Raw genomic sequence first — 22,580 nt, forward strand, 5'->3', positions numbered from 1 at the left:
TCACTGCTCCCCCCCCCCCAGCCACGGTGATCAGCCTATCAGATCACTGCTACCCCCAGCCACGGTGATCAGCCTATCAGATCACTGCTCCCCCCAGCCATGGTGATTGGTCTGGAGGGGGCCAACGTGAGTCAAGTTCAGTCTATGGAGATTCAATTGGGCCCCTCCCGTTGCGGAGCACAGGCTCCGGACGCGCAGGCTCTGCGGCCATGGCTCACGGGCCCAGCCGCTCAGTGGCATGTGGGATCTTCCCGGACCGGGGAACGAACCCGTGTCCCCTGCATCGGCAGGCGGACTCTCAACTACTGCGCCACCAGGGAAGCCTGTGGACTTTTATAACAACCCTTGGGAACAGAAAACCTCTTTTCTTCTCACGAGAGGAACTGCATGAGAACAGAGCCAGAGCAAAGTCAAGCGATGGAGAGAATGAGATTGAATGCAAATGACCTGGCTTAAGACCATGGCTTGCCCAAAGCCATGCCCACACAAGGACTTTCCAGTTATGTGGGCCAATGAATTTCCATTGGTGCTGAAGCCAGTTTGTGTTGAATTTTCTGTCACCTGTAACCAAGAGCTCATACCCCGAGAAAGAAATATGGAACTCCTATTACCAATTCAATGCTGGGTTTGGGGACTATTAAAAAATTAATAGTGTAAATAATGTAAAATCATGTACTATCATTAAATAATGCAGAATCAACCTCAGAAGCACAGAAATAACTACTTGGTCAGCTTTTTTTTAATCCAAGAACTAAGGGCATTTCCTTGTGGTCCTCAGCAAAACAAACATTCAAGTCATTTATGCTTAAGTCTCTGAAACACCAATTCATCTCTCAGAAAAATGTCCTGAGAAATACACCTGCAGGAATCTTAATGCTGAACTCCTTAGTGAGAATAAGCGTTAATTACACAACACTTCGCCTGATAGCAAAAAATTCTACACTTTGACCAGTCATAGTAGTTAACATTAATAAAACCATCAGGCCTAAGCCTGATGTTAATTAAGTGCTTGGAAGTGAAGCTGGAGAAAGGCAGAAACAAACAAAAAGACCATTTCTCCTTAGGAAGTACAATTACTTGGACAGAAGCAAAAGCTAGACTACATAATCCTAAAGAATCTCAGTCCAATTTTTCATTTAATGTACTGGTTTGGAAACTTTCAGGAGGAGCAAAGGTAGGACTCAAACGGGGACCTGGAATCTCAAGCAGCTGTTAAATGACATTATTCTGTAAGGAACACAACTTAAATTACACACACGATCCTGATATCAATGTTTTAACTTGCCACAAACACATATTTATACAGAAACATAGACAAGGCAGACGTGCTGTAAAAAAACGCTCTTTCTGATCATGCAAATGAAACTTATGGTGACGTGGAATGATTGTGAGAAGTCTAAGTGAAAAAAAACCTGAGACAAACCAACAACCAAAACAACCAGTCTTTCTGACTGGTTGCTCTTAAACCACAATTGAGAATTTTGGCCATTCAATATTGCTCGATGGAGAATCTCCACGTGGTTTTTAGACAAGGCATTATTACTATTTATCACTGACAGATTACATCCAAAACTAAGGACAGATTACTTCCAAAACTAAGGACATATTTGAATTATTTCCCAATAATGCTATCGAGTTAACCTTGCAAGTAAACTACACACCAGGAAAGAAAATGTGTAAAAGGAACACCCACATGAACATTTACCTTCCACTGCTCTTTTGAAGAACACTTTGCAGCTGCCACAGGTCACTACACCATAGTGACATCCTGAAGCCTCATCCCCACACACCAAACATATTTTGGAAGGTCTTGAGGATCCAGTGGAAACACTTCGTAAAGTAGAGCTGGGGAAAGAAATCAAGATTTAAATAACTACAGTGTAGTGGCACATTTGACATGCTGTACAGCTTAGCTCAATATCTGTCAGTCATCTTGGTTCCATCAATGAATTCAATATGGTCCCATCCCGAGTGACTTAGGTAATGAAGGCAAAACCCTATGAGGGGAGTAATGCATCAAGAATTCTCTATAGCAAAGCCTCTTCTCCATACTAAGAAATCATAAATAATCCCATATAAATTTTCTCTTCCTTTTCCTGTTCTTGAGAACGTTTACCAAAAAATATTATTTGCATTCTTGGTGAACAGGGAGGAGAGAAATCTTGAGCCGAGTCATCACGGAAGTATCTTTGGCATCAAAGGGCTATTACAATACTTCTCAACTCTCTTCACTTGGACTCAGATTACATCTCAATTTATGCCAGATAAAAAACTCTCCCCTCTCCAAAACAATCCACAAATTAAAACTAAAATAATTCTTGTCTCCATTGGCAGCAATTTTACTCCCCCAAGCTCCTGCATTCTCTCCCATGTTACCTTACATAGGTATGTTCAAATTGCTTCATTTTGCTTACTAATTTAAAGGGGCACAGTCAATACTAAAAACAAGCCATATATGGTAACCATCTCAGGTACCTTTCATGGTAAGAAACTTTAGGGTGCAGTTTTTAGGGACAAATTTAACCTTTTAAGCAACAATTTACATGAATACTTTTTAAGGAGACTTTTCTCAAGCTATATTACATATTCCCGTGCCGGTTTATGGCGCAATCTGAACAAAATTGTTTTAAATTCTAATAAGGTCTCATAGTTCAGTGACCGACGTGTGTCAAGCAGGCAAAGAATTCGATTTTTTTTTTTTTTTCATTCCTAGCCCACATGCACTTATTGAGTATCTACCCACAGGTCCTGTGCAAGGTACTGAGGAAATAAATATAGACTGCTCAGTCCCTGTCCTCAAAGTTGGTGGAGACACGCAGCATTATGGCATGTGCTTAGGTGCGGAGTAATATGGCGGCACATTGTAGGCTCAGCCTTCCATGCTGGGAAAGCTTCGGGATATACCAGTCAGCAGCCTTCCCCAAAGGTGACAGCTGAGCTGAGTTTTGAAGCACGACTAGATGGTAGCCAGAAAAAGACAGGGGCAGAGCAAACAGAATGTGCAACGCGAGCTGGAATGTGAGAGAAATTTGAGCTGAACGTGTTCAGAAAACATTGGGTAGATTTTTTTGTATATCAGCACCATCACCTTGTTTTCCTAGCTTTTGTCTCCATGTAAAACAGCAGGAACATAAAAACTCAAAGAAAACATACGAAAAGGCTAGAAAGGCTATGTTACGGTGATGTTTTCTCTGCTTTGCAAATTAGCTAAATGTGATACTATTGCCTTCATGATTTTTTTTAAAAATTGATTTTATATGTTTTAACTACACTCTCACCAAAAACAGATGAAGGAACAAACTATGCAGCTGCTCAGAGCACTGCAGCATGACTGACTTTCTAGAAAAATGACTTCTCAAATCAAGGGCTGAAACAATGTTCTCCAAAGTTGTTTCTCCTTCTGAGAAAAATGCTCTTTATTATTTTTATTAGTGTCCTTTGACTTCTTTATGGCATTCAAAACATTCCATTTCAGCCCCAGTAACTTCTTCGGGCATACTGGCCAGTAAAACTCAATCCATATCTGGCTCTCTTATGCTTCACAGGAAAATACCATGATTGCATGAACAATGAGAATACAACTTAAAAACCATCATTAACATGTAAGTGCTTTTTTACAACTGCAAGCATACATGGGGTTTGTAGTTAACATTTTTGTGAGCCTTGGTCTTGGTCCTCAAACTGAAGAGTCTCTTAACTTTAGTCTTTGGAACTCTCCTCCTCTTCTATCCAAACACACTTTCCTTGGCTCAGTCAATGGTGCCTGCTATGGGCTGAATCGTGTCCTCTCCCCACTTCCAATTCCAATGTTGAACTCCTAGCCCCTAGGACATCAGAGGGTGACCTTTTATTTTAAACTGAAGTACAGTTGATTTACAATGTTGTGTTAACTTCTGTTGTACAGCAAAGTGACTCAGTTATTTTTATATATATATATATATATATATATATATATATATATATATACACACACACACACACATTCTTTTTTATATTCTTTTCCATTATGGTTTATCCCAGGATATTGAGTACAACTCCCTGTGCTATACAGTAGGACCCTGTTGTCCGACCATTCCATATATAATAGTTTGCATCTACTAACCCCAGACTCCCAGTCCATCCCTCCCCACCTCCACTTCCCCCTTGGCAACCACGAATTTATTCTCTATGTCTGCGAGTCTGTTTCTGCTTCATAGATAGGTTCATTTGTGTCATATTATAGAGGCCACATATAAGTGATATCATGTGGTATTTGTCTTTCTCTTTCTTACTTCACTTAGTATGATAATCTCTAGTTGCATCCATGTTGCTGCAAATGGCATTAATTCGTTCTTTTTTATGTCTGAGTAGTATTCCAGTGTGGATATGTACCGCATCTTCTTCATCCATTCATCTGTCGATGGACATTTTGGTTGTTTCCGCGTTTTGGCTATTGTGAATAGTACTTCTACGAACATAGGGGGTGCATCTATCTTTGTGAATTATGGTTTTGTCCAGATATGTGCCCAGGAGGAGTAGGATTGCTGGATCATACGGTAATTTTATTTTTAGTTTTCCATCAGTGTAATCTTATTTGGAAATATGGTCATAGCAGATAGGATTAGTTAAGATGAGGTCATTTTGGAGAAGGGTCATCCCTAATCCAATATGACTGGGGTTCTTATTAAAAAGAGGAAATTAGGACACAGACACACACAGAGAGAATGCTGTGTGACGATGAAGAGAGTGATACACTTACAAGTCAAGGAACGCCAAAGACGGCCAAGAAACCACTAGAAGCTAGGAGAGAGGGATGAAACAGATTCTCCCTCATAGCCTTCAGAAGGAACTAACTCAGCTGACATGTTAAACATGGCCAAGCCTACAGAACCATGAAACAATATATTTCTGTTGCCGAAGCCACCCATTTGTGGTACTTTGTTATGCAGCCCTAGCCGACCAATACAGCAACTTGGACTCATCCCTGACTCTTCCTTCTCTCTAGTTTCATTCTCAATCTGTTCAATTCTATTTACTTTACCCTCAAAAAACATCCAGATTCTGATCACTTCCCACAACTCCTCTGGGACCACTCTAGTCCAAGCCATCAACACCTCCTCCCAGGATGTATGGAAGCCTGCTCGCTCATCTTCCTGTTCCTCCTTGCCCCCTTCTTTCCCCTGTAGCCAGAATGGTCCTTATTCACTCCTTTGCTCAAAACCAGCCAAGGGTTTTCCCTCACGCTCAGAGGAAAAGCCAAATTCAATCTATGGCCACAGGGCCCCAGTGTGGCCCCCGAGACTTTACTAACCTTTCTCTCTCACTTGCTGCCCTTCAGCAACACTGGCATCCTTGCCAGACCTCAAACACACCAGGCGTGCTCCCACCTCGGGGCCTTTGCACGTGCTGCCCCCTGTTCACCCAGATATCTATACAACCTCACACCCCCACCTCCCTTCAGGGTGTCATCCAAATGTCACTTTCTCAGTCAGGCCTTTTCTGCCCCCTCTACTGAAAACACCCCTTCTTCCAAACCCCCTTTCCCTTCTGCTTTATTTTCCTCCCTAGCGCATGTCACCAGCGAACATGCTGTGTATTTTCCTTCTTTAGTCTGTTTATTGTTTGCTTCATCCACACAAGAAGGTAAACGCAACAGGGGCCTGGATTTGCTTCTGTGTTATTTGCCACTATGTCCCTAGGGCTTGGCAGAGTCCCTGGTACATATTAGGCTCCCGATTAACACTTGGGATAAATGAGTGATCTCAGATGACTGGCCTTTTCATCAGTTTTGAACTCCTACTGCATTCCTTACATATAAGAATGTGATTGGTTTTTAACTGTCTTGAGAGTGAAAAGTATGTAGTGGAACCGAATGCACAGAAGTCAAAGTGAAAGCATAGCATCAAAACGATGCATTGTGAAATCCCAATTAAAACAGTAATTTGGCTCAATGACAAAATTAAAGCAAAGGTGGATTAGGTTTCCTTCTTGTTGGCTAACATCTCTCAATGACTAGGGAGCACACTTGCCTCTACGTGTCTCTCGGCAACCCTCTGCTTCTTCAGTTTCTATAACAGTGTACCGAGCTCAGTCTCTATTTCTCAGGCTCTTTCTCATTGTCTTAATCACCAATGCAGATTTTCTTTGGCGGTCTACCTCTGGCCATCTTTTTTTTCTCATTTCTACACCTTATCCCTTAATGATCTTATCCACTCTCCCAGCTCAAACAGCTCTCCTGGTGAATGACTTCCCAAATCTTCATATCCAGCTCCAACCTCTCCCCACTGTTCCAATTTCATGTGTTCACCTCCTTTACATAACTTCCCAGCCTCTATGGACTACAGGCTTCTGGAAGGGTACTGCCATCTGCTAGGCGCCCAGGTTCAAACGTTCGCGATCACATCTAGTCAGTTACCAAGTTCTGCTTGTCCAGGCTTGACCGTCTCCCATCACTTCTCTTCACCCTGTTGGGAGCCCTGGTTCAGACCCTCGTCACTTCCTCAGGCTTCTTCCCCAACCCTCCAGTTCATTCTACAGAGGCGGACAAATGACGTTTCCTGTTATACAGTTCTGATTCTACTACTGCCCAGTTCCAGAAATCTTCCATCCTCCCTACACAACGCCACCATAAGTGATAACGTTCGTGTCCCTCTTCCTTCCTGCCTGTCCCCGCAGGTCCTCTCACGCTTCTGCTTGCCCCGCTGCAACATCCCTGTGGAGGTGCTGTGGGTACCACCATCTACGTACGCCTACCCCCGCCCCGACTCCTGGGAAACCTGTCCATCCTTCAAGGGCCCCTGATGTTCTCCCGGCAGGACGCACCTCTCTCCCTTCACTGGATTCGCTTTTGTGAATTCCTGATGCACTCACCCCCCTCCCCCAGCGGACATCACTTCTGCCCTGATATTCCTGATTTGTGCGCTTATCCTAATCCCTTGAGGGCAAAGAGCTTGTCCTCTGCCTCTCTGTGCTGTCTGCTGCCATTAATGTGGTGCTGGGACTATTTACTGAATGAATGAAATCACAACCTTAATCTCATCACAGCAGAACATAAATTTCCAAAAGGCAATTTTAAAGAAGATAAATGAATGAGGCCAAGGTTTTAGGTTCAATTCCTATATGGTTCATTTAGCTTTGCACAGAGGGCAAAAAAAACATCCGGGGAGACAGACTATCCTCAAAAGCTCAGCGAGCTATCCCTCAAGCGTCTGCATTAGTGACAAAGAAGACAGGCCACAAAGTGTGGATGGGCCGGGAAAACTCCAGTCTCCACTGACACCCTTTCATGGGATTACCTCTGAAACTGAAAGACGGTACATGGTTGGAAGGGTATATGTCTGGTTTCAGGAAACACATGATTACATTTTATAAGCAGGGAGAGGGAGGAGAGGAAAAGGAGGAGAAGGGAGCAGATCTTGAACTCACTTCTTAGATTCTGGGTTACATCAAAACACAAAGCTTATCGAGTGACTTTTGGATGTAAGAATTCACCTTTATAGTATGTATAATCCATTAACATCTTATAACATCTAAGCATCCTCATGGGAGGTGAGTCCCAAACACGCAGGGGTAAAGGCAGGCACAGGGGCTCAGTAAGGAAGGCTGGTTCCGGTTCTAGCTCAGCCACTAACTGGTAAAACCTTAACAAAATCACCTCTCCTCTTTGGGCCGTAATTCTCACCATAAGAATGTTGAGCAGATCATCTCTAAGATCCTTTTCAAGATATCCCTTTAAGATGAATATGGGCACAAAAGATAAACGGAACACCCTGTCATGATCAAGCTTTATTTGAAGTGGATTTCAAGCTCAAATTAGGGCTTCCCTGGTGGCGCAGTGGTTGAGAGTCCGCCTGCCGATGCAGGGGACACGGGTTCGTGCCCCGGTCCGGGAAGATCCCACATGCCGTGGAGCGGCTGGGCCCGTGAGCCATGGCCGCTGAGCCTGCGCGTCCGGAGCCTGTGCTCCGCGAAAGGAGAGGCCACAGCAGTGAGAGGCCCGCGTACCTCAAAAAAAAACCACAAACAAAAAAACAACAACAACAAAAAAATCAAGCTCAAATTAAAGACAGCACCTTATACACAGTAAATAGCCATTGTTTGATCTAGATCAAGCATAAAAACATCTACATGTAAAAACGTATTCTTTCTAGAACAGCTAATCCTATGGCACTTAAAATCTTTCTTGCATCTATATGATTGTGTCTTTGCTGATTTTGCTTAAAAATTCTGCATAAATGTGTGCATTCAACTGGTATTCTACCCACTAAAAACCATTTTTAACAGCGACGAGTTGGGAAAAGCTACCCAAACTGGTCATTTTTGGTCTTGGTAATCAAAGAAATATTATGCACAGAAAGAATTTTATAATCAACAAAGGTAGTTCATAGGGTTTTAGACAAACGTTAAGATATTATACAAAGCAGAAATTAGTGAGCATTGTGTTTCCACTTGTAAAGACAAGTCTCTCTCTTCAGGAAACACAAGGAAGGTGCAACTATTTTCAGTACCAAATAGGATAGTTTTAATGACTCAGTGAAGAGCTAAAGAGATTAATCAAAGGTTCACGATGATTTGGGTGACAATTGGGAGGGGATATCCTAACCGATCATCAAAAACACTTACTGGGCAATCTTTCGGTTGGATGCTTAGGGAAAAGCAATAAGAAGCTGTGTGAGAAAAAGGGATTTCTACCGACTGACTGGAAAATTCAGCTGAGAATCTATAATGCACCATGTTGTTCCAGGAATTACTATGTTACTTCCCCATCTTTATAACAATTACATAACAACACCATAGTGATTGATCCACTATTCAGTGACCAGAAATTCTTCACATGACAAGGCGTTTGTCCCATTTCTCAAGCTCTCTCAACATCAATTAAGCAAACCTGTCTTTTGTACTTTCACTTAATCAGAGATGCTTCTACCATCATCACCAGCTGCTGAAAAGTTGAATCTTTGCACACGCAATCAATTCAAGCATTCATTCAGTTATCTAGAGCAGAGTGAGAGTTTGGAGGCCTACGCAAACAATACTTCAGGAAACATCCTTCTATCTGAACATGCTGGTGTGTTTTAAATCCTTCATTAATTAAGCTATTCATTGGAAGCCTGCTATGCCCTCCTGCCTTTTCTAGGCACTCAGATGAATAAGAAAAAGTCCCTGTTCTCATGGAGTTTCTACATAGTAGGAGAGAACAACAATACAGAAGTAAGGAAATAAATTCAGACAGTGGAAAGTACTTTGAAGAAAATGACAGAGATGGAGATTGGCTGGGGTAGTGGATGGTTAGGATTCTTTAGGAAGGTAGCCTGGGAAGGCGTCTCTGGCGGGACTGAAAGGACAAAGTAGCCAGCCATGCGAAGACTCCAACAAAGGGAAGAGCAAGTGCAAAGTCCCTGAGGCAGGAATGAACACGACACGTTCCAGAGATGGAAACGAGGGCAAAGGAGTAGCTGAAAGGAGGCAGGAGGGATGGGAGGAGGTAGGATGTGTGGGCCAAGAGGACAGAGAGACACTACATGGGTCTCGAGGGCTGTGGTGATGACTCAGGATGCCAGTTTAAGTCACATCATGAGTGATGTGAATATTGAGATGTTTTAAGCAGAAGGGTAATACGATCTGCATGACATTTAAAAATCTGACTTTGGCTGTTGCCTGGAGAATGGACTACAGGAGTGGGTGACTTTGGAAGTGGGGAGACCAGCCACGTGGGCTCCAGCAATTATCCAGGTAGGAGACGACAGAGCTTGGATTTAGCTTGAAGTATTTAAGACAGTGAGAAATGGCCTTTTCGTTTTTTAAGTAGATAGTACCCACCAGACTTGCCGAAAAATTGTATGGTGATGCTATTTATATTTTCATAGTGAAATGAAGAGCAGTTTGGCAGTTCAGGGGAGTTTGTTTTGGACCCGACAGTGGTAAAACAGTATCAGTATGGTATGTTCCTATTTTTGTAAATAATACAAGAGCAATAATATTAAATGATAGTCTATCCATAGGAAAAAATGGGAGCAAACATATATCAGTCTTCTTTAACCTTTCTGGGCCCACTTTGTCATCTGTTAAGGAGTGATAACAAAAGTCCTATCTTATAGGGTTTCTACAGAGTAAATTAGTCAATACATACATACATACAGATAGATAGATAGATATAGATATATTTTAAAGGAATCCAATTTTTATTGTAACACAGTCATCAAAATATTTTTTTCTTGTCCATTAAGGTTTATTACAGGATATTGAATATGGTTCCCTGTGCTATGCAGTAGGACCTTGCTGTTTATTTTACATATAGTAGTTTGCATCTGCTAATCCCAAACTCCTAATTCATCCCTCCCCCACCCCCTTTCCCCTTTGGTAACCATATGTTTGTTCTCTATGTCTGTGAGTCTATTTCTGTTTTGTAAAAAAGTTCATTTGTGACGTATTTTAGATTCCACATATACATGATATATGGTATTTGCCTTTCTCTTTCTGACTTACTTCACTTAGTATGATAATCTCTAGGTCCATCCATGTTGCTGCAAATGGCATTATTTCATTCTTTCTGCTGGCTGAATTACTCAATATATTTAAGAGCACATAAAACAGTGTCGGACACATATTCAACGCTATTTAAATTCTGACTATTATGTATCAGTATTATGGTTGGATCTACAACTTTAAAAAAAAAATTCATTTATTAATTTATTTATTTTTGGCTGTGTTGGGTCTTTGTTGCTGTGCACGGGCTTTCTCTAGTTGCAGTGACCCAGGGCTACTCTTTGTTGCAGTGTGTGGGCTTCTCACTGCGGTGGCTTCTCTTGTTGCAGAGCACAGGCTCTAGGCGGGCAGGCTTCAGTAGTTGTGGCTCATGGGCTCTAGAGTGCAGGCTCAGTAGTGGTGGCTCGCAGGCTCTAGAGCACAGGCTCAGTAGTTGTGACGCACGGGCTTAGCTGCTCCGCGGCATGTGGGATCTTCCTGGACCGGGGCTCGAACTCGTGTCCCCTGCACTGGCAGGCGGATTCTTAACCACTGCACCACCAGGGAAGTCCCTACAACTCTTAATAGTGACTGGCATAGTAGTAGAACTACAGATAATTCTACTTTTCTATAGCATATTTTTCTGTACTGCTTTAAATTTATATAAGCATGTATAACATTGGTTAGCAACAGAAAAAAAGGTTTTTAAAAATATAGTATAGGGCTTCCCTGGTGGCGCAGTGGTTGAGAGTCCGCCTGCCGATGCAGGGGACGTGGGTTCGTGCCCCGGTCCGGGAAGATCCCACATGCCACGGGGCGGCTGGGCCCGTGAGCCATGGCCGCTGAGCCTGTGCATCCGGAGCCTGTGCTCTGCAACGGGAGAGGCCACAACAGTGAGAGGCCTGCGTACCGCAAAAAAAAAAAAAAAAAAAATATATATATATATATATATATATATATATATATATATATATAGTATAAGAGAGTGGTACAGCAACAGCCATACTGTTTATTTACTGTTTAGGCAATGTTCTGTGTGAATATGGATTTGAGAATCTCTTTTAAGAATTCTGGTTCCTCTGGTGACTGTAGCATGTAGGTTGGGAACAGCCACATTAGATCATTAGGATAAACAAACACTGAGATTCAAATATATACTTTTATATAAAGAACACTAAATTTAAGAAACCTAAGAATTTGGAGAACACTCAATATACAAAAAATACATTTCATAAACAAATCACCTTTGACTACTAGTTTACTAAAATCCTATCTTTCATCCACATATAAATGAGGCAAAAAACCCCTTTTGCTGACTATTTCCTTTTTGAGTCAATTTTTAACATTAGATATCTCACTTTAGTTTTCCCACTACTTAGGGGGAATATCTGGGAGTGACTCTTTTTTTTTTTTTTTTTTGCTGTTCGCGGGTCTCTCACTGTTGTGGCCTCTCCCGTTGCGGAGCACAGGCTCCGGACGCGCAGGCTCAGCGGCCGTGGCTCACGTGCCCAGCTGCTCCGCGGCATGTGGTATCTTCCCAGACCGGGGCACGAACCCGTGTCCCCTGCGTCGGCAGGCAGACTCTCAACCACTGCACCACCAGAGAAGCCCAGGGAGTGATTCTTGTGGTATATTTTCTTTGGTGGTATTATTATCTTTGATGATAAGTGAAACATTAATATTCTGGGGGATGATTTACCACTAAATAAAATTCCTCCTCTTAAGCCACAATTCATAATGCACCACAGACAGGAATTAAATAATTGGTACACATCTTTCAATCTCAGATGTATGAATAAAACTATAGATAAAGCTACCTGACACAGAAACTTCAAGAATATAACTAGCTTGGAAAATAAAAATTAAAGCCCCCAAATGGCTGATTAGTCTTTTACAATTTACCTTTTAGTTTGTTTGGTTTTACTGTAGTTTATATGAGTAGTAATATTTATTAGAGTGGCTCTGTTTAATAAGTATTTTCTATACTTTGAATTTCATTTAAGTGAATGCAATTTTCCCATAAAAGACTTATAATCAACGGAGCATAGCTTGAGCACAGCAGGAACGTATCCTGACAGAGATCTAGAAGGAAAAAAAGTTAGGAATATTTTGGATCACATGCTAAGCCTAGCCTAGGATGTGTAAAATTTCATTTTCAAAATAAAGATCCATGCTAGAAGGACATTCAAGTAACTTCTTCTCCTTCCATTATGGCTAGACAAATTCCCACTTGATGAGAATATGCAAAATCTATTTTTTTGGAAAATAGGCAAAAATATTTCAATCTAGATGAAAATGTATTTTCTAACAAAACGAAGTGTCAAATGTAATTACTGGCCACTGTACTGTTCATGAATCATTTTAACCAAGTGACTTCCACACCAGCTCTGTGGAAGTCCTTCTGAGAACACAAAGATAACAAATGACTTCTACTCTCAATAAGTTTATAATCGAGCAGGGTAGGCAAGACACGTGGATTGGTAAATATTAAAGTCACTGTGTGATAGGAGTCATCCATGGCTAAAAATAAAGAATTCATAGAGTCCAATGACTTGCAGTTGGGTATTGAAGGAAAGCGTCACAAAGAAATGGGGCAAGGTGAAAATGAGCTGGACCAAGAAAAACGTCCAGACAGGGACAAATGCACTGGCATCCAGAACTCAATGAGTTATACGCTGACAAGCATGGAAAAAGGCCCAAATCATGAGTCTCTAACACCAGGTTCAGTGGTTAGAGATGATCCTAGGACAGTGAGTTGAAACATCTGGTAGACAACTGAAAAGGTGACACGGAAAATGAAGCGAGGTACAAAGATCTACCATGTTGGAGGACACAAAGTGACTGATGACAGCTGTTAATATGTACGATACAGGATAATGACAACAAAAGGTCTGATGAACTGAAAGAAAACTAAGGACCGCTGAATAGGGGAAGCAGGAGAAACAGGTTCAACAAGAGGAAGTTTGGAACAGCACTTAAGAGGTAGGCCGCTCTTAGCAAGGACTCTCGATTTTATTCTTAGAACAATGAATGAGCTCACCCGGGCAGAAGGTGAAATGAGGAGAAAAGAAGGTCACCGGTGGAAATCTACAGAAAACTCACATTTCTGGTTAGGCAGGGAGAGAACTTGCTAACAAACCTGAGGAAGAAAGACAAAAGAGGCGGGAAGGCAAGATGATGGAGAGTCTTGGAGTCAATGGGAGTAGAACAGGAATGGGGGACCAACAGTGTCATAGCCACCAAGAGAGCAAGGCTAAAGGTGGACCACTGGGCTGTGGTCACTGTTGACTTTAGCGATGGTTGTTTGTTCTGCATATATAAGATGCATATATAAGCCATACTGAAGTGAAAGGCACTCCCCATCTTCTCTATTAAGAAGTTTCCATATTCAGGGAAGTTGTCTTTGTCGTAAAACTACTACCTAGTAATGTGAGCACACGCAAAGTCTCTAAAAAAAGATCTAACATCAAATCATCTCCATAAACATTTACCGAGCACAACATATATGCCAATCAGTGGTTGCTAATACAATGACCAAATACATGTGCAAAAGAAATGCCTCCACATTTTATTTTACCTCTGTAATCACTGGCATGCGTGAGTGTTAGTTATTTAGAGTCCCCTAGGAAGGAATCATAAACTTATCACATGATCTGTTGGACAGTACTTTATAAAGTATGTTGGAAGGAGACTACCTCTAAATACTTGCTTGAGTGTATAAGGCATGTTTTTAAGAAGATTACCACAAAATGCTTGCTTGAGTGTTTTTAATTACAGTGACTTTGCTTTTGAAACATACTATAAACAGAAACAGACTCACAGACTTTGCAAACAAACTTATAGTTGCCGAAGGGGAAAGGTGTGGCGGAGGGATACATTAGGAGTTTGGGATTAACATATACACATTCCTCTATATAAAAATAGACAATCAACAAGGACCTACTGCATAATACAGGGAATTCTGCTCAATATTCTGTAACAATCTATATGGGAAAAGAATCTGAAAAAGAATGGATATATGTATATGTACAAGGGAATCACTTTTCTGTACACCTGAAATTAACACATTATAAATCAACTACACTCCAATATAAAATAGAAATTAAAGAATAAATAAAAATTGTGAAAAAAAGAAACATACTATAAATATTAAACATGATTTAACTTTTCCCCCTGAACATTAACTATCCTTATGTTAAGATGCAGGCTTAGATGCTGATACGGATGGCCTGAGACTCTGAGCAGTAATGGACACTGGGCCTAGCTGTGGATCCTGAACCTGAGTTATTTAGAAAATTACTGATCTCAGCGTGATTTTGTTTATCACATTTTAAAGAAGTTGATGGAAAACATGCTTCATCATGGTCTTTCTGGGCAACAGAATATGGCTTCTTTCTATAAATTTAATTAATGAGTCCAAACTCCAAACTGCTTTTTCCCTTGAGTTGTTTTTCTTAAATTCTAGAAGTAATGATTTTCATCGCCACTGATATGGCCCTCTGATTTGCCAACTCAACTCAATTCAGTTATGACCGCTGCTATGCAGGGCTCGTATGTAAGATCACAGAGGTTTTGCAACTGGCACCCTCTATCCTACCTGCCTTATACTAAGTTTTTTTTCACATGGGATAAAAGGGTAGCCTTCATTATTTCAAAAATTTACATGTGATAGGTTTAGAGAGGCTCATTCCAAAATCTATAAATTAATGACATTAATGACAATGTCCTAGCACATTTGCTGACATGGCACCTTGCCATATTCACTTCAAATCTACTCAATATCTGATTTTTTTTTTTTTTTTTTTTTTTTTTTTTTTTTTTTTTTTTTTTTTTGCGGTATGCGGGCCTCTCACTGTTGTGGCCTCTCCCGTTGCGGAGCACAGGCTCCGGACGCACAGGCTCAGCGGCCATGGCTCACGGGCTCAGTTGCTCCGCGGCATGTGGGATCCTCCCGGACCAGGGCACGAACCCGTGTCTCCTGCATCGGCAGGCGGATTCTCAACCACTGCGCCACCAGGGAAGCCCCTCAATATCTGATTTTGAGCAGAGTTACCACCCTTGAAATATTAAAAAGAGCATCTTTTTAAAATTTTATTTTATGTTGGAGTATAGTTGATTTACAATGTTGTGTTAGCTTCAGGTTTACAGAAAGCGATTCAGTTGTACATATACATATATCCATTCCTTTTCAGGTATTTTTTCCCATATAGGTTATTACAGAATATTGAGTAGAGTTCCCTGTGTTATACAGTAGGTCCTTGTTGATTATCTATTTTGTATACAGTCGTGTGTATATGTTAATCCCAATCGCTTAATTTATCCCCCTTTCCCCTTTGGTAACCTAAGTTTGAAAAACAGCCTCTTAATATGACATCAAAAGTCCTAAGGAATGCTTATATGAATTGGATCAAATAAATTCATTATTTATCATCTCAGTTTCTGAATAATCAATGAGGTATCACCACTTTAGAGTTAGGGAAAAAACACTGAAAAAAAAAATCCCAAATAATCAACTTATTTTCTTAGAGTTAATTCTATAATTATGAAATAACATCACTGCGTTCAGATCAGCTTAATACTCTGAAATGATCTTTCAGTAAAGGTATAAGGAATTTATCAGAAGAAAATCTTTTCCATTCACACTTTAGTTTAGAACAGGTCAGGAGAATATTCCTTTGCAAAACACTAATGCATTTTTCTAATTACGAGGGTTTTCTTCACGGGAGCCTACAGTCTAACCACACACGAAAAGAGCCACCTGTCCTCCTTCTGCTTGAAGGCAGGATGACTCAAGGCTGGCTCCTGTCCGCAGGCATCACTACAAGCAATGGTTTGGTCAGAGCTGCAAAATGCTACTCAGGGAAATGACCAGCCTCACTGGTAAGCTCTGAAAAGAAGGCATATGTGTGCACAGACACCTAAAGAAGAACACATATGTACCCTCGAACATGCAAGCATCTTCTGCAGTATTCTTCTGCTCTGCAGGTATTCTTCATAAGAACTCCCTCGGAAGAAAATGGCAGAGGCTTTAAGGAGGAGCCAGCATAGGGCACTAGTCAGTAGACTTGGATGACTGAGTCTGCAAGGAAATTCAGAGGCGCCTTTTCGACCCCACCCCCCTTCCCTTCAGGGCTAAGGGATCAATGCTGTACTGTTCCATCAAGAGCTGCCTATGCTCGCCTTTTAAGTTCCCTACAGAGCTCCCTTTTAAACTTCTCCTGCTTAAGCACAGTCTGTAGGATTAAGCCTACACATCTGAAATTGCTGTTCAACTGTTTTTGACCTGCAAAATCAGGCATTTCTTACGGTTCCATTTAACACATTTCTGGACACTGGCTTCAATGATAAAACCAGGGTCTATCACAGGAAAGCATTTCCAAATTGATAAAATCATCATCTACTATTATGTGGGCAATAGCATTCGACTAAGTATGATGGTCTCAGGTCTTCAAGGTAACACACCGAAGTACCGAGGTGAACTAAGATATTGCTGATCTCATCCCCAGACCGCTGAGTTCCTTTCCATTACCATGTTCTCCGGCAATTTTGGCTCTTACTTTAAAAAACTGTTCATTTTTTTCTGATCGATTTCATTACTTTTACTTTTCAGTGAAATGCTAGTTTAAAAAAATGAATAAACAAAACTGTATGCTAATTTTCTGACTTGACATGAACAGAACGATGAGAGAATCCTGTGTACTTTCTTTGGGTCTTAATTATTCTTTTTTTTTTTTTTTTTTTTTTTTTGTGGTACGCAGGCCTCTCACCATTGCGGGGCACAGGCTCCGGACGCGCAGGCTCAGCGGCCATGGCTCACGGGCCCAGCCGCTCCGCGGCACGTGGGATCCTCCCGGACCGGGGCACGAACCCGTATCCCCCGCATCGGCAGGCGGACTCTCAACCGCTGCGTCACCAGGGAAGCCCGGGTCATTATTCTTAGGGTTTGACACTTCTGGCTGTTTCTTGGGTTGCCTCTCTCCAAAAACACTTGACACCCAAGGTTTCACAAAGGCTGGGTTTGGGCTAGCAAAGACTGTCTGTCCCCATGTGCCGACTCATTGTGGCTTCATGCGGCCAACTCAGAGGTACATAAAAATGCAGGAGTTATTTCACGAGCTATCATCTCGTCCAGGTATCTTGTACCCTACTTTACTCTTAAGGAAAAAAATCAAGACAAAAAATATCTACCAAATACTCTGCTTCCACCTCCTCTTCCCATCTCTGTCCCCACCTTCCTTCGGCCCCAACCCCACTATCATACATATTCTGGCTTTGAGAAAAAAGCTACCACTATTATTAGAGGTGTGGGTATATTGGGTTCTTGTAGAGAAGACATTAAAAGTATTTAAATATTTCATTTAAATTGAAGGGACCATTTAGGTATTGGCCAGTAGTGGACCCACCTTTTTCCTAGCTAGCTCACATATACCTTCTTCCTCACCGTGTCTCTGTAACTAAGGAATAGGGATAGTTACCTCCACATCTCTCTCCAAACCTAGAGGTCGTGTGCTGTGAGCAATAAGCAGGTGTTGCAATAACTCTTTTGTCCCTCTTTTCAGTTACTTGACACCGTTACTGAGCACCTACCGTACGCCAGGCATTGTCCTAAGTCTTGACCAGCTAACAAAATACACTAAAATCCCTGTAATTTGGAGGTCATATTCTTGGGCTCAGATGGGGGTGGAGAGGCAAGAGGACTGGATAAATCCCTACTGGAAAGTAAAGGAATACTGATATATGTATGAACTTCTGAAACCATTTAAAATTATTTTCCTCACTCTTATAAAACGTATCAAGCCTGCTTAAAAGAGTTCTTCCTCAAAGCAGAAAAAAACAAAATGAAAGGTGTAGATTCAGTTAACTCAATGTAACTTCTTGTAAATGAGGTGACAGTGATGAGATTCAAGAAAGTACCCCCGAGAGTACTGAATCAGGATTTAAATACATACTTTCACGGTTTAGTCCTGGTGTGTGTGTGTGTGTGTGTCTGTGTGTGTGTGTGAAAATGCCCGTGGAATTTAAGTAAATATGCTAGTCTTTTCTTGCTTTCAGTGAGATGTGGTAGTCCTTCCAATAAAAGGTACTCATGTTTTTACAACTGGCATTAATACTCCATTTAATTATCTTCCAAGGTTGTGAAAATCTGTACTTATGAAAAGACAATTGTTAGTTTGCACCAAAATAACTTTTATCATTTTCCTGACATTCTTAAAAGCAATCACAGAAGCTTTTCTCAAAAGTTTAAAAACTCAAGTTAGGATTTTTTGCCTTTGGAATGGATCTGAGAAAAGATGAAACACATTTTAAAAACAAGGCAAATGGCACAGATATCAAAGCAAATATGACATTGTTTAGTGGTCAGAAATAGTTCCACTAGAACTTGTGAAAAAAGAAAAAGGTTTCAGAATGCCTATAAATAGTGATGAAAGATGGTGAAGTTGAGGAAGGGTGTTCCTTCAGTTTGAATAGCAACAAGGCAAGAAGCAGTGGATAAGTAACTTAGATCTGTCTTGCTTCAAAAATCTTTCCCTGCCACTACTGTTGCCAGAGAAGAAACAGATGAATGGCCATCTGATACCCCCCTGATACCCACCACCAAAGATCTGAGGGAACCTGGCCTTTCTCTTTCTACTTTATTATATGGAATTACCTAATATAAGATCTACTAAACCTCCTATGTTTAATCTCAGCACCATAGAACTAGGACTGTTAGATGTCCCGACTTGATTTCAAGGACACTGCATATACCCTCTATCAAAATTGTACCATAGGGCTTCCCTGGTGGCGCAGTGGTTGAGAGTCCGCCTGCCGATGCAGGGGACGCGGGTTCGTGCCCCGGTCCGGGAAGATCCCACATGCCGCGGAGCGGCTGGGCCCGTGAGCCATGGCCGCTGAGCCTGCGCGTCCGGAGCCTGTGCTCCGCAACGGGAGAGGCCACAGCAGTGAGAGGCCCGCATACCGCAAAAAAAAAAAAAAAAAAAAAAAGAAAAAAGAAAATTGTACCATAATCACCTGTGTGCAATAAAAATTTAAAAATCTGCATCAATATTCCCTTTCTAGTGTTTGAAATCTGTATATACTATATATACTCTTTGGAAGAGATTAATATAAAATATTTTCAAACAGAGGGAACATAATACAGATGCATATACATACAAGGATGTGTATCTGGGTAAATTCTACCTGATTTAAAGAATATGGTCACCAACATTTTTTTTTTTAATACAGTAAAATAACGTTCAGGAATCAAGATAGCATCTTGGCCTTTTCTCCTCTTAATTTAATAAAACTTATCCAAACTGATAATATAATGTTTAAGGGCCCAGAAAAGAAGGAGTTGGCCCTGGGGGTGCTGTGATCCCAGCAGGGTAGGTCACAGGGACAGCAGGCAACTTTTTTTTTTTTTTTTTTTTAAGATTTTAGCATTTCTTAGTTTTAATTTTTATTTATTTATTTTTTTGGCCATGCCGCACGGCATGCGAGATCTTCCCCCACCAGGGAGCGAACCCGAGCCCCCTGAAGTGGGAGTGCGGAGTCCTGACCACTGGACCGCCAGGGAAGTCCAGCAGGCAACTTTAAAGAGCCAATGTGGATACCTGAGAAGGGACACAGCTGGGACAAGAAGGTGGTCAGGAAGCAGGAAGAGAAGGCCGAGAAGGCACACCGGGGAAAGGGGTGCCTGCTAGAGCCAGTGGGTGCAGAGATGCCCAAAGCTGGGACAAGGAAAGTTTCCAAGTCAGGGAGGCCACTGGAAACCAGCCAACAGAATCACAGCCATGTGTGCAGCAGAGTCAGATACGAGGTGGCTGGCCCGGGCCAGGTCAAGCTGGCGGGCAGATGTACATCACAGGGTTGGGGCAGCTAAACCTTGTGGTGTCAGTTTGCCTTGTCCTGGGAGCCTCCCCAGCTTGCCCGGGGCACTGGAGCCCTGCTAGCCCTGGCCGATTACTGTGCTCAGCCCAGACCACGTCACAAGCAGCAACAGGCCAGCGTGTTCAGTAGGCAGTAGGAAGCTGGTGCATGGGAAAAAAGGGAAGTTGATGCAGGTGAGAAAGAAAGGAGAGAAAAACAAACCTTTAAAAAAAAAAACCCAGGTAGTCAGAAGCAGCATAAAATTTCTGAGTAAGTTAAGTATTTTAAGGGAAATGCTATTAAAGAACAGATGGTGTTCAGAGACACAAGTGCTAAATAATTTATTGGAGTCCTAGGAGGGTGGTTATATACAGGTTTAGTCAGGAACGTTACCTACACGTGGCCTGTATTCCCAAGGAAGAAACAGGAAAATAATGGTAGAAATCAAATTGAGATCAAGGGAAACATAATTCTGAGGTATGCATCCAAGTTCACTGTTTATCTTCTGGGCAGAGAAGACTATTTGCTAATTGAAATAATTAGAGCCACACAAAATGGAAAGATTCTTATAAAGTGATAAGCGTAAGAAGTTAAGGACAGGAAAAAGGATGAGTTAGAAGAATGTTCTACCGCATGTTTGTAGAATAAGAATATAATTTGTGGAGGTCTTAAATTAAGCTAAAAAGTTTTGTTCACTTTTATTTCCAAAATTTAAGCTATAGGGCTTCCCTGGTGGCGCAGTGGTTGGGAGTCCGCCTGCCGATGCAGGGGACGCGGGTTCGTGCCCCGGTCCGGGAGGATCCCACGTGCCGCGGAGCGGCTGGGCCCGTGAGCCATGGCCGCTGGGCCTGCGCGTCCGGGAGCCTGTGCTCCGCGACGGGAGAGGCCACAGCGGGGAGAGGCCCGCGTATCGCAAAAAAAAAAAAAAAAAAAAATTTAAGCTATAGAAGGACATAGGAGTTTATGAAGAATTAAGTTTGCTATAAAGTAGATTATGCTAACCTTATTTTATAAACCATATGAAAAATATAAAATATAATGAAAATAATTACCATATGCCATTCATACAACTAACAGAAGAAAATCTGGATGTTCCAAGAGTCAACAGATCCCAAGCAACTCTGAACAAATTTCTAATTCAATTTATAATTCCTGAAATAGGGAAAAATATTTCAACATAGGCTTACTTAAATAAACACATTATATATGAATAATATAAAATGTGATCATAATAAATAAGGGATAATTTGGTTTGTGAAATTTCACAGTACTACTTATCATTCATAAACTTCTTTTTCCTTTAAACAAGTATTAAAACCATTCTAAAATATACAGAGTGTAGTGAACTCAATGGAAAATGTTCACCTCACTCAGAACCTTAGAATCCTTACTGTGAACATCTGATGAGAGCCTTAATGTGTCTGACCTGAGAATACGGAGGGGGGGAAGGGGGGGTACATGTAGGGCGGGGACACCACTGGCATGAGGTGCTATTTTGTTGATGATTTCCTATTAACTGCTGGAATTCTGCATACAAATTAGTAATTGCAGGCTCTGATTAACTTGGATCTATTCAACTGTGAGTTTTTGGAGTGTTTTTTTTTTTTTTTTGCGGTATGCGGGCCTTTCACTGTTGTGGCCTCTCCCATTGTGGAGCACAGGCTCCGGACGCGCAGGCTCAGCGGCCATGGCTCACGGGCCCAGCCGCTTCACGGCATTTGGGATCTTCCCGCACCAGGGCACGAACCCGTGTCTCCTGCATCGGCAGGTGGATTCTCAACCACTGCGCCACTAGGGAAGCCCTGGAATGTTTTTTAAATGCACACAACTCTGATGGAATGGGTCTTAGGATGTGCATTTTATAGATCCTGAAGTTGACCCAGAATCTAGGGATGAAGGACCAAAGATAGGAGAGTTTACTCATTACTCACAGTTGCATAAAATTTAAAGACCTAGTATGAGGTCTTTAAACTAAAGAATAATGGCATCACAGTAAACAAATAATGGCATCACAGTAATATAGGAATAGGGAGTTCCTCTTCCTTATGATATGTACAGTCCCAGCAAACATTACCCAAAACCAGAAAAGGACTACAGTCCGGTAACAACAGTTACATATGGTATTTTTTGGCAAGTGGGACCAGATGAAATAGATGAGTACAGACACACCCCCTTTCCCACAATTAGTAACAGGCTGTTCCTGAGAAACAAATGTCAATCATTCACAAGGGTACCACAATTTCGTATTATTTGTTCAAGAGAAACTGAGGTACTACTGCACAGAG

The 22,580-nt window shown here is 41.6% G+C and overlaps 1 protein-coding gene across 3 annotated transcripts in view; it reads right to left on the minus strand.

Moving 5' to 3' along the window:
* NR3C2 (nuclear receptor subfamily 3 group C member 2) overlaps positions 1-22,580 on the minus strand; it is a 378,984-nt gene that overhangs the window by 191,325 nt on the left and 165,079 nt on the right. For 2 of the 3 annotated variants that reach the window (XM_067035635.1, XM_059066724.2), the window contains exon 3: positions 1,706-1,845. In XM_067035635.1, coding sequence (XP_066891736.1) covers positions 1,706-1,845 — 140 coding nt within the window. Of the gene's footprint in view, positions 1-1,693; positions 1,846-22,580 lie in introns of all 3 variants that reach the window. The other variant, XM_059066723.2, reaches the window with a different exon arrangement.

This window comes from Kogia breviceps, chromosome 6 (genome assembly GCF_026419965.1).
Source record: "Kogia breviceps isolate mKogBre1 chromosome 6, mKogBre1 haplotype 1, whole genome shotgun sequence".
NCBI lineage: Eukaryota > Metazoa > Chordata > Mammalia > Artiodactyla > Physeteridae > Kogia > Kogia breviceps.